This window comes from Puccinia triticina, chromosome 3A (genome assembly GCF_026914185.1).
Source record: "Puccinia triticina chromosome 3A, complete sequence".
Lineage (NCBI taxonomy): Eukaryota > Fungi > Basidiomycota > Pucciniomycetes > Pucciniales > Pucciniaceae > Puccinia > Puccinia triticina.
Window position 1 is genome coordinate 3,401,426 of NC_070560.1, and position 12,932 is coordinate 3,414,357.

The window sequence follows — 12,932 nt, forward strand, 5'->3', positions numbered from 1 at the left end:
ATGGCTCATCCGTATCCTTGCAACTCATTATCTTTTTGGTCTGAGTACCACAAGGTAGTAGAATCAGAGATCTGAGGAGAACATCGAATACATAGGTCAATGGGAGCGCCAATCCACGATGTGCAAGTGAAGAGTAACTCCGCTTGCTCATGTTTATCTGTTGTCAAAGAGCCGTCATGACATGTCCCCTCGGGGGAGGGATGACCTGGGCTTTGGTTGTCTTGTGAATGTGAATGCCTTGAAGACGGTATCATCTGACGAGTCTTCGAGGAATTGCCACTAGGCATTCCTCTTGAGGACCTTGATCGTGTCTCGGAAGTCAACATTCCATTGTCTGTAACATTTGGAGGCCTCAGCGCTCTAGGTCTGTATCATCCGCTGCTATTTCTAGTTTCCACCATAGGGCCAAGGGTGGGTTTGCACCACCATGAGCATATCGCGCTTGATGACTGGAACCCGGGGCCATCGAATGGATGAGTTTTGCAGGGATTGGATCATCTTTTTGCGGGATTTTTTTCACCCTTTCTCCGATAGCCAGGGGAGATTGACTGATTGTCCACATTCAGGGGTTTGCGCTGATACTTTTCATTCAGCTCATCGCGACGCGTCCAGAGTGAGACTGTGACGTGGTATCAAGATCCTTTTGCTTCATACTCTACGTCATCAATATTGATGAATTTCTTTCTAGTCCAGCTTCCAGCTCAAGCCATTCACAAACCTGTAACCGACTATGATATCATTTTCCGTCGCGGCTGCACTATGGTGGCTTTCGAAAATTCTCTCTGTCTCTGGAGCAGATAAATGCCCTTCTTACGTGCTATCGGAGCTCAACAAAACTGTGGATGGCTTCGACGCATTACTCATGTTGAATGGTTCACCCTGCCATACTGATGACATTACATCGTTGAAATTAATTGTAACTTATGAAACAGGCGAGTCTTGCTATAATCTGCCACCACGTAAAAGTAAACTTACCCAAGGTGTATTATAAAACCCTTCAATTGTCCGGATCGACAAAAAACTTGGTTTCTTAGACGAAAATCTTCATGTTCGCATTGTGGACGCTGCCGCAAAGCGTTACGAGGTCCCAGCTCTTCTTTTCCCGCGCCCTATCCACACCGCAAGTGAGACTTCAAACAGTCATAAAAGCGCCCTGCTGTTTTCCTACGTTCCCTCGCCGTTTTCCTTTACTATCTCTCGTCGAAGCACCCGGGAAGTCTTGTTCTCAACAATCTCATACCCTCTCATTTACCGAAATAAACACATTCGGATTACTACCCGGTTGTCTCCAAAGTCCAATATTTACGGCTTGGGAGAAAGCACCGACACGTTTCGGATCAACTTGGACAGAAATGGCACCAGGAGAACTATGTGGTCAGTGAATTCGCCTGATTGAGCGGTACTTCTAAGAGTATATCCTAACATGTTTTTTTGACCTGTTACTAGGGCACGGGATGCATATGGAACACAAAAGGGAACCAACTTATATGGGACACATCCTATATACTATGACCACAGATCTAGTGGAACACACGGCGTTTTCCTCTTGAGCTCGAATGGAATGGATATCACTTTAACAAAGAAATCAATACAATATGACATCATTGGTAGGAAATCAGCTGAATTATCACTCCAATACAACATCCAGCTGGACTGATATCCAGATTCTTGCATTCACGCGCCCTGAACTTGAAGGTGGTGTGCTGGACTTTTACTTTCTTGCGGGTCCCTCGCCGGTGAAGGTTGCTCAGCAATACTCTATGCTTGCTGGTTTGCCCGCTATGATACCTTACTGGTCATTGGGTTTCCAACAATGCAGATATGGATACTCAAGTAAATCTTCCCCATTTCATCACAGCGACTTCTCGCGATGATTAAAGCTGAAGTGCTACTACTATCCATCAAAAGACTATCTCGAAGTGGCCGAAGTAATAGCTAATTATTCCAAAGCTGGAATTCCATTGGAGACGATGTAAATTTGATTGAACTGAGTCGAATATGTTATCCGAGTTTGTATGGATTGATTGAATCCGGTTCTTTGTTGTGCTTCCAAAAATTCAAACAGGTGGACCGACATCGACTATATGTACAAACGCCGTACTTTTACCCTCGATCAAGATTATTTCCCACTGGATCGGATGCAGGAGATTGTGAAATCGCTCCACAAAAATAACCAACGTTACGGCGAGTTTCTCCTAATGAGGAATGAAAACAATTAAGTGCAATTTCACTAATCAATTTCTCTCGGTGCCTGCTGGCTCCCTGCTTGATCCTTTCTTGTAGTTATGATGGTTGATCCAGCCATAGCTTACCAACCTGGAGACAAAGGTGTATTTGACCGAGGCATGGAGGCCGACGTGTTCTTGAAAGAGAAAGACGGAAAGGTGTTCCAAGGGGTGGTCTGGGCAGGTGAGCCGCATCGATGTGTCTCCAACAGTCCATCAATTCAATTTGGGTACTTAGTCTTCAAATTTCCGCGGTTATAGGTGTCAGCGTGTATCCCGATTGGTTTCATCCCAATGCCGAAGCCTTCTGGACCAATGAGATCCAGAGATTTTTTGATCCGACGAACGGTATTGACATCGACGGAATTTGGTTAGATAGTGCGTTCAAACATGAGAAAGGAGGAAGATATAGGCTAATCTTTTTTGAATCTAGTGAATGAGCCCGCCAATTGGGCATTACCTTGTGCCTACCCTTGCCACAAATCTCTGGCTCAGTCATCTGACAACCCACCGGCGCGCAAGAGTCCTCCTCCGGCGAAAAATGTACCTCTACCTCTCGGCAAGTTGCATAGCCGTCGCGGATTGGGCAACAACACCCAATACTATGAAGTACACAACGCTGCTGCAGAACTTGCTAAGGGCACCATCCGCACGGACTTAGTTCATTACAACGGATTAACCGAGTAAGTGCGAAAATAATCTATCACTAAGAGAAAACAATAGCCACAAGACTGAACAAATGGATCTTCAACTTCAGATATGATGTCCACAACCTCTATGGTACTCATATGTCTTGGATCACTCGCAAAGCAATGTTGCGTCGACGAAGCAAGGTACGACCTCAAGTAGTCACCCGGTCCACCTTTGCTGGAGCAGGAGCATATGGTAAGTCTGACAATCAAACTATAGACGTTATGTGGTTATGAACTGTCTAGTTCATGGATTTGTTGGGCTCTCTCTAGTTGCGCATTGGACTGGCGATAATCTCTCCGATTGGCCGCACTACCTATCTTCAATCACCGAAATCATGTCATTTGCTGCGCTTTTTCAAGTCCCTCTGGTAGGTGCGGACGTATGTGGCTTTGGTTATAATACCAACGAAGAACTCTGTGCGAGATGGGCTTCGTTGGGGGCCTTTTATCCATTTTATCGGTGTGTCTGAATTGATCAAGTCCAAATTTGAGTGCTAAGGAATGTTGAACTGCTTTCTCTTTTTTTTACACTTTCGTTTAATATCAGAAATCATAATATGCTTGGTATGGCCAGTCAGGAATTTTACCGCTGGAATTCGGTAGCCCGCTCTGCTAGGAATGCTATCAAGATCCGATACAGCCTATTGGATTATTTTTACACCCACATGAGAAGACAGAGCTTAACTGGTGAACCTGCTTTGAAACCCCTTTGGTTTGCATACCCCCATGACCCTTTAACATTTGGAATCGATAAACAGTTCTTCTTCGGTGATTCTATTGTTAGTCGTATTAGCACCATTGAACAGCACCAATCAGAAATTATTCAGACTAATTTATTTTTGATTCCCTTAGTTGATCTCCCCAGTTACTACGCCAAGATCCAAAACAGTCAAGGCGTATTTCCCGGAGTCTAAAGTAAGGACCATGTCATCAAACTAATCAACTTTTGATTCTTGCTAGATACTGATTGCAAATATTCTTCAAATAATCAGTATGTGGAATTTTCCAGCAGGAAAACCCTAGGAGCTTCGGGAAATGTACAATTGAAAAACATCCAGATTGATCAAATACCCATACACATCAAGCCAGGCTCAATATTATCGATCCGGAAAGTGGCTACAAATCAAACACTTGCAATGACAACAACTGAGGTTAGGAAGAAAAGCTTTGAGGTCAGTCTGACTCTAAGTAAGCCTTCTTTTTGTAAAGACCCAATTTGAACTCTTATTCAAACTCCTGGGCTCGCCTAGATTCTTGTGGTACCAGGAAGTTCAGGATTTGCCAAAGGATCACTCTATTTGGACGATGGAGAATCACTGGAACCTGTGGCACAGGAAACTGCTGATTTAGAATTCATCTACCATCAGCACGTCTTGCACATTTCAGGCTGGCTGGGTACCGGTTTAAAAGATATAAGCACATCTGTCAGCCAATGGACATTCTTGGACGTCTCTAATGTTAGAAAAGTCAAGGGTATGCGTGTTGTACATAGTCCTCCACTCAAATCTGGTTCCCAACTATTACCTGTGCATGTTGATGTAAAGACCAGATCGGTCTCTGCACAAGGGAATTGGAAGCTCACTCCTGGAATGAAGATTTCTTTGATTTACTGAAGCTCTGCTTGTCTTCTAGTAAATAAATTTGTGTAATGTTAGCTGGTGAATAATTAGAAATTCTCAAATGCATGCCCAATAAATGAATGTAGCCAATTTAATCAATATTTATATGATCAACTAGTGCTACACTACTGCAAATCATTGCTTATCTAGTCTAATCACTAATATGGAAGCAGGCTAACAATCCTTTCTGACAATTGCACTGCTCTGATGATTGCAAATACTGGTCCCTCACGGGATCTGTCAATCCTCCAAGTGCCCCAAGCTTCCCCTGATCCTTGAGTGTCCACATTTCCCTCTCCTTGGATATGCTCCCCCTGATCCTTGAGTGTTCACATTCCCCTCTCCTTGGATATTCCTCAATGTATAAACACCCCCTCATGGACTGCTTATCCCTCAGCTGGACTAACTGGAAACAATGGAGAAAAAGCCTATTAACTACCTGCAGGTTAGCCAGTGGGACATGTATAACTGGGAAAGATAAATGCCTGCAACTTTTGAGACTTGCATGTCTAAATTCTGGCTGTGTCATATTCCAATATGAGTCCTTACACAGAAACCTATTTATGCACCTTGCACAGACTAAGATGTTGATTTTGGGGCTGCACTAGGGCAAGAGTGGAACAGATATTGTGCCTCTACAGCCTCTCATTCAAACGCACAAAGTGCCAGAGAGGCTTGTACCCATGCAGACTTGCATGTCACAGTTAGATTTGTTTGGCGGGTTTTCTCTCTAAAAGCCACAAAAAATACAGCTTCCAATTTTGGATAAAAAGATAAGGTGGGGTATCCCCAAGATGTGGGTCTTGATCCACCTCATGTAGAAACCCAATTTTTTGCAAGAAATAACTCAAATTCAGAGTTTTTATTTTTGTTCAGATATGTCCATTTCTGATGTGATCCTTGCAGGTTGGGCCCACTTTCCCAAACCAGTATCAAATCAAAAAAAAATCAGAACAAAATTGATCAGTGAGAGACACTGATTACAAGCAGAAGAATTCACCGCCAAGGGTTGATTGATATATGGTGTTGCAAGCGCATCTCGGCACATACCCAACTCCCGCTTGGCCGAGTGCCTCTGGAGGTTGGGTATGTGCCCAGCGGGCTTGATTGGGCAGCTTGCGCGGGGGGCAGAGCTTGGCACACAGCCAAGTCCCGCTTGGCCGAGATCAAGCTCTGGGCCAATGGCAACACACCGGTCATGAGACACCAGCCCTTGTCTCTGCCTCAAAAGGCAAGAACAACGTGCCCTCAAGGAGGGGAAACGTTCTCCCTTCTCAACATTGCACATTGGACATTGACAAGAGAGCTTTGCCTTCTCGATGGTTGGTCTGTAGGCTGGTCATTGGGGAGGAAAGACTCCCTTTGTGGTGGGCAATACTTGTATTGATCATCAAGAAGGTGTGAGAATATAAGCCAGGGTGAACGGCCACAATCTCATAAATTGAGACTGTGGCCGGGATCTATCTCAGCTGCGGAAACTGGTAAGCAAAGCAAACCACTTCCGCAGTCCAAAGTTTGAGTTCTGCGGAGTCGTAAAACTGACACATCACATTGATGCATGCAGTTCCGACTCCAACAAGAAACAAACTCAGGCGCGTGGAAAACCCCAGCCCCCAGACACTCAAAGCTAGAATATTGGCAACCACCAAAGGTGAGCAGCCAGTAATCTTAAAGCACTTTGAAGTAATCAGACAAGAGCTAATTCTTCAATCAAGTTTTAGCACAGCAGCTTGTCAAGAACAACCACAACCAAACCAATCCCTCCCAACAAGAAGGGGAAACACTTGGTAAGCAGGCTACACCAAGCAAAGAACTTAAGGCCAAGAAACTGACGAGTAGCACGATTGCGCTATAGACAACATCAAAGAATTCCTCAGGCGCATCACTGAACCTAAACCACGTGGATCCTAAGGACCATAGGATCAACAAGCGTAAGCGCTTGCAAACAACACCAGAAAAAGAAAGAGATAAAGCAGAGAACTAACGGGACATGCTGTCTTTCAGGGTAAACTCACTCAACCCAAAGAAAAACTCCAGACTCCTTCCTACTCTCTCTTCTCTCAGCCTTAAGTAGAGCGCGGCCAGCAGCCTGCTCTTAGGTAAATCAATAAATAGTTTCTTTATCTATTTGTTGTTACTTTACAGTTATACTAGCTACAGAACCATACTAAAGTAATGAAAATACTCTTAGTGTTCTGAACTCTTTCAGATTTACAGTCCCAAGTCTTGACGCTTTGTCATTATGACCAAACCGACTCCTCAAAACCCTCACAAGAATAGGAGCAGGACTGCAGCATGGCCAAATCCAAAGATGGATCAAGCAATTCTAGCATCGGCGGAAAACCCACAATGAAGGTGCCAAAGTTCTCAGGCGAAAACTTCGAGATCTGGGAAAAGAAGATAAGGATGGTACTCGCGGAATTCAACCTAGAACACTTCATAGACAATCCTCCGTTGCCAGACATGACCCAAAGGACAAAAGCTAAAGCTCAGAAAGCCGCAAATCTTATATGCGAAAACCTCACCGACGGCGTCTTTAACACCATCGTCAAGAAAGACAACTCAAAGAACCCGTATGAGCTTCGGCAAATGTTCAAGTCTGTCTACGCTTCAGACTTGATGCTCGCAAGCTACGAAGTGAGGGCCAAGTGGGAGGACATGCAATTCAATGACAACATGGCCTCTTGCATTGCTGGAATCAACGCTGAAACAAATACAATACATGGAGTGTATCTGGTAAACGTTTTTCATTGAAGATGGAGACCTACATGTCCTATTTTTTGTTTTCAGCCATCATATACATAATAATGGCTAAAAACAAAAAATAGGACATGCAGGTCTGCATCTTCAATGAAAAACGTTTACCAGATACACTCCATGTATTGTATTTGTTTCAGCGTTACTAGAATTGAGGAATGTCTGGCTAAATTTGAATCCTTGGCGATGATAGTTCCAGACTTCGTGATATGTTGCAGCATTATTAGTCGAATCACAAAGAAGCGACCTTACCTCATGCAGAGCTTGTTCAGAGACCTTAACTCACTGGGAAAACCAAAGTTTGTGATTAACCGGCTACGCAAAGTTGGGCGCTTTGAAAGATCAAACAAACGCAAAGCACCTGAACCAACTTCTTCCAACGGAACGTCGACAGCACTAGCAGCTCAGATTTCTAATAAAAAGAAGAAGCCATACAATCCTATTTGGTGCTCAGACGGCAAACACAATCCGGCCTCCAATCATACCGCTGAAGACTGTTGGACACTCCACACTTCTAAGTTTCAAGAAGCAATGGAGAAGCACAAGGCACAGAAAAACAATAGTGCATTGTATCTGACGACAGCGCAGGAACAAGTCCCCGCACCTGACAACAACATCTGTCCGTTGTTTAGCTATCTCTCAAACGCAAGCACCTCGCAGCATCAGACGACAATTCTGGATTCAGGCGCTAGTAACCATATGCTTACTACGCTGGGTTATTTCAAGCAAACGCACCCTGTCAACATAGACATAGTGACGGGCAGCGGCCCGGGCGGTCTAGCTGCAACAGCTCGCAGTGACACTGTTCTTCCTCTCGCCAACGGCGGCTCACTCACGCTCATCAACGCGTTGTTTGTTCCCAAGCTAACAATAAATCTAGTGTCATTTGTCCAACTACTGAAGACCAAGGCAATCATACAGCAAGGGAGCAACGGATTCGCAGTCAAGATTGACAACAGACAACCCTTTGCAGTTGACCTCTCCAACAACCTCCTTGAAATCAAAGGCGTATTGGATCCAGAACGCCTCATAGTCAGTCTTCATACCAAAACGGCCAACACGCTGTCCGAATTTGTGAAATGGCATAACTGTCTTCATGCATGCGCATCAAGAATAGCCACGGCGCTACCAACACCCTTTGACTGCACCAAGACCCACGCTTGCACGGCATGCCTGCAAGGAAAGGCTACACACCAGCCGTGCAACAGTCACTTTAAACCTGCAGTGGCACCGCTTGAAGTCATACACGGTGATATGGTTGGCCCAATCTCCCCGGCAACAAACGGAAACGCTTGATACTTCCTTACGCTAGTCGACCAACACACAGGCTATATCCACTCTGTCTTACTCAAGGAAAAGAGCCAGGCAGTCGTTGCAATCAAAGACTTTTGAAAGCTGTTCAAAAAACAAACTGGCCATACCATGAAAAAACTCGTAACCAATGGCGGAGGCGAGTTCTGCAACAGGTCACTCGGTGCGCTCCTGCAGGAGGCTGGAATCACTCACAATGTAGCACCTCCATACACCCCGCAAAACAATGGTCTGGCTGAACGCGCAAACCAGACGCTCATAGAGATGACATGTTGTATGCTCATGCAGTCGAACCTAGCGCTGGAGTGGTGGGGTGAGGCAGTCCGGACGGCAACAGTGACGACTAACTGCCTCCCGTCTCTGTTGAAGAGCAAAAAGAGCCCGGTTGAACTTATGTCCAAAACGCCGCCTAACATGATTTTTTTCCGTCCATTCGGCTGCTGAGTGTGGGTAGTCAAACCCAAGCAACACTGCCAAGAGAAATTCGGACCAATCTCGTTGGAAGGTGTGCTGGTTGGTTATTAAACTGACTACTTGTCCTACACAATCTGCAAACTGGAGGACAAACCACTCATCACGGCAAAACATGCTCACTTTGATGAGAGCAATTTCCCAATCTGCGGCTCCCTTCAAAGGAATGCACTCCCCAGCACTAGCAACAGTCTTCCGAATTTCTCAGCGGAACCTGACCTAACTTTTGAAGAAGAAGACACCCTTCCAGACGTGCAACCCGCTATTGATGACTCGGAAAGCAAGGAAGAAGAACAGCAAGAGATGCAGAGCATCCTTCACCAGCTCAAGGAGGCAAAAGAGGCAGCGCACACGGACTCCTCCAACCCTGACCCAGATGTCCAACCGGCAACGGATCAGTCAAAACTAATCATAGGAGCAATTGATGAACACAGAATCATTGAAGGCAAGCAACGCAGAAAGCAAGCGTACACGGCTACTATATCAATAGAACCAAAAACACACAAGCAGGCCATGGCCTGCGCTGAAAGTCGACAATGGATGGAAGCTGAGGCAAAGGAAGTGGACAACATGAACAAACACAAGGTTTGGATTTTCCGCCCCAGGGTGGAGAGTGACGACCAATACCAGCAACCTGGGCATATCAAAAGAAAATCGGATCTGAGAATCAAGTTGTGGAGTTCAAGGCGCGAATATGCGCGCAAGGCTTCAAGCAGACTCACGGGCTGAATTTTGAAGCAAAGTACGCCCCGACTGGCAAGCCAGCTTCCCTTTGATTTCTCCTCTTGTTTGCTGTCAATAACGGCCTTAAGATAAACCAACTTGACATCAGGAGCGCTTTCCTAACGTTTCCTCTTGAAGACAAGGTAACACTTCTGCCTCCACCTGGGCTTGAGTGCCCACCAAACTCGGCCACCAAACTCGGTACTCAAACTAAAGAAGGCTATATACAGCCTCTGCCAGGCACCACTAGTCTGGTACAAACATCTCTCAAACTACTTGTTCATGCTTGGCTTCAAAGCAGCTATCTCTGATCCATGCGTCTTCTGGCGACTCAAGGAGGCGAACAAGCCGGCCACCTGGATCTTCGCGCATGTGGATGACCTGGTGATTATCAGTAGGCAACCAGAAGCACTCAAAAGTGACATGGAGAAGGAAATTGAGATCAAGTACATGGGAGATGCTGAATTTCTTCTAGGAATGAACATAGACCAATTCCATGAGGGTCTGCAAATAAATCAAACTCAGTACATCAACAGGAACCTACAGGAGTTTGCTCTCCAGGACCTACATCCAGCATCTAGTCCGCTGAATCCTCTTGAATACCTCAAGAAAGCTTTACCAAGTGAAATACAAGCATTTGCGGACACCGGCGTAAGCTACAGGGCGCTAGTGGGATCCCTAAACTATCTGAGTATCCTCACCAGGCCTGACATAGCTTACGCGGTGTGGTATATAAAATCGGAAAAATCAAAAGTTTTTCTTTCATTTGCGTAATTAGTCATAGAATGCCTCACGGTACGACCATATGGACCCCAGAAATGGAATCTACGGCCAAATTACCCCCTAGTCCCCACTGGAAGCGTAACCAGAGCCCCACTACACTGGAAGTTAGCCCTTTGGACAACCTGCAGCATCCCATCAAACCCCTGTCACGCATCTCAAGTCACCTTTCCCTCACTATACACATACACACCCATATGTTCCCTGCTACACTCTAGCTCCACTGCATATATTAGTTTGTATTTGTTTGCCATCCGCATTACATCATGTAGCACTGCCCCTGCGGCTGTGCCCTGCAACCCCATTGTTCCCCGCCTCATTTATGCACCTCCTTGCATAAATTAAGCACAGCCTCACTCATGCACGCACCCCTTGCATAAATTGTACACAGCCACTCCTGTATTTGCACAGCCCCCCTGAAGCAAAAATCCCTCACATTTGTCTATATAAGGAGCTCTCCCCCCCCCCCATTTTTGTTCCTCAGTCTATTACGGATCAGTGATTTACTCACCACCTATACTCATAACACTTACAACTTACTACTACACTCATAACAACCCTTGCATAGCAATACAACCTTATACTGTGTCTCGAACAAACTCATCTTGAGCATACCACTCCTATCACCTTATTAAAACTTGCCAAGCGGAGCTTGGTGGGTCTTGTAGCTGGTAGTATAAAAGGGCAGAGCTTGCAACTCCTTCATACCCTTCTCCATTCAGCAAAAGGGTTTCACAACCACTTTTGAGTCTTACGGCAGTAAGCTCTCTGTTGCAATACTTGGAGAACCCGGGTATCCACCACTACCACGCTGCGGTTCAGGTGTTCCGCTATCTGAAAGGCACCAAAGACATTGGACTCACCTACATCAAACAGCAAGGCGCAAAAGTCCAAGCCTTTGTGGACTTGGACTGGGGCAACTGCCCTGACACTAGGAGATTGACTACTGGCTTTGTGGTCCTATCCGGCAAACACCTAATCAACTGGAAGTCATCAAAACAGACCACGGTGTCGCTATTGACTACGGAGGCCGAGTACAAGGCATTCTCAGACCTTGGCCGCGACCTAGCCTGGATTGCAAATCTAGCCAATGAAACTTTCATATTTCCTGGGTTGAAAAGCATCAAAGTACACATAGACAATAGAGGCGCCATTGACCTCGCCAAGAGCAAAACTTTGCAGAACAGCTTCAGAACAAAGCACATGTTGATACACTTACACTTCGTGCGTGAACTCATTGCTGTACGATTGATCCTTGTGGAATATGTCAAAACAACTGAAAACGCGGCCAACTTTCTCACCAAACCGCTAGGAAGGACAGTCATTTGCAAGTCACTCGCAAGCCTGGCCGTCATACTAATTCCAGGGTCTGCTTTGTATCTCGCAACTTGAAGCACAGGAGGCTGTGAGAATATAAGCCAAGGTGAACAACTGCAATCTCATAAATTGAGACTGTGGCCGGGATCTATCTCAGCTGCAGAAACTGGTAAGCAAAGCGAACCATTTCGGCAGTCCAAAGTTTGAGTTCTGCGGAGTTGTAAAACTGACACATCACAATGATGCATGCAGGTTCGACTCCAACAAGAAAAAAACTCATGCGCGTGGAAAACCCCAGCCCCCAGACACTCAAAGCTAGAATATCGGCAACCACCAAAGGTGAGCAGCCGGTAATCTTAAAGCACTTTGAAGTCATCAGACAAGAGCTAATTCTTCAATCAAGTTTTAGCACAGCAGCTTGTCAAGAACAACCACAACCAAACCAATCCCTCTCAACAAGAAGGGGAAACACTTGGTAAGCAGGCTACACCAAGCAAAGAACTTAAGGCCAAGAAACTGACGAGTAGCACGATTGCGCTATAGACAACATCAAAGAATTCCTCAGGCGCATCACTGAACCTAAACCACGTGGATCCTAAGGACCATAGGATCAACAAGCGTAAGCGCTTGCAAACAACACCAGAAAAAGAAAGAGATAAAGCAGAGAACTAACGGGACATGCTGTCTTTCAGGGTAAACTCACTCAACCCAAAGAAAAACTCCAGACTCCTTCCTACTCTCTCTTCTCTCAGCCTTAAGTAGAGCGCGGCCAGCAGCCTGCTCTTAGGTAAATCAATAAATAGTTTCTTTATCTATTTGTTGTTACTTTACAGTTATACTAGCTACAGAACCATACTAAAGTAATGAAAATACTCTTAGTCTTCTGAGCTCTTTCAGAAGGGAGTCTTCCCCTCATGATGACCGGTTTGTAGACCGACCATCAAGGAGGGAAACATCTCTCCCTGACGGCCAGCACAGCGTTTGGCGTGCGTGGCTCCCTTGCAGCTTGAGATCAGCCCAGCGGGGCTTTGTGCCGA

At 45.6% G+C, this 12,932-nt stretch overlaps 1 protein-coding gene across 1 annotated transcript; it reads left to right on the forward strand.

Moving 5' to 3' along the window:
- Positions 1 to 730: 730 nt before the first annotated feature.
- On the forward strand, positions 731 to 4,556 carry PtA15_3A413 (uncharacterized protein; the record flags this gene model as incomplete). Its single annotated transcript, XM_053167380.1, has 16 exons — positions 731 to 965; positions 1,035 to 1,371; positions 1,447 to 1,607; positions 1,696 to 1,833; positions 1,909 to 1,972; positions 2,066 to 2,184; positions 2,284 to 2,409; positions 2,487 to 2,603; positions 2,659 to 2,908; positions 2,983 to 3,110; positions 3,188 to 3,377; positions 3,465 to 3,696; positions 3,770 to 3,832; positions 3,910 to 4,089; positions 4,168 to 4,390; positions 4,462 to 4,556. 16 exons carry the CDS (start codon positions 731 to 733, stop codon positions 4,554 to 4,556), a joined length of 2,658 nt encoding a protein of 885 aa, XP_053018602.1.
- Positions 4,557 to 12,932: the final 8,376 nt, after the last annotated feature.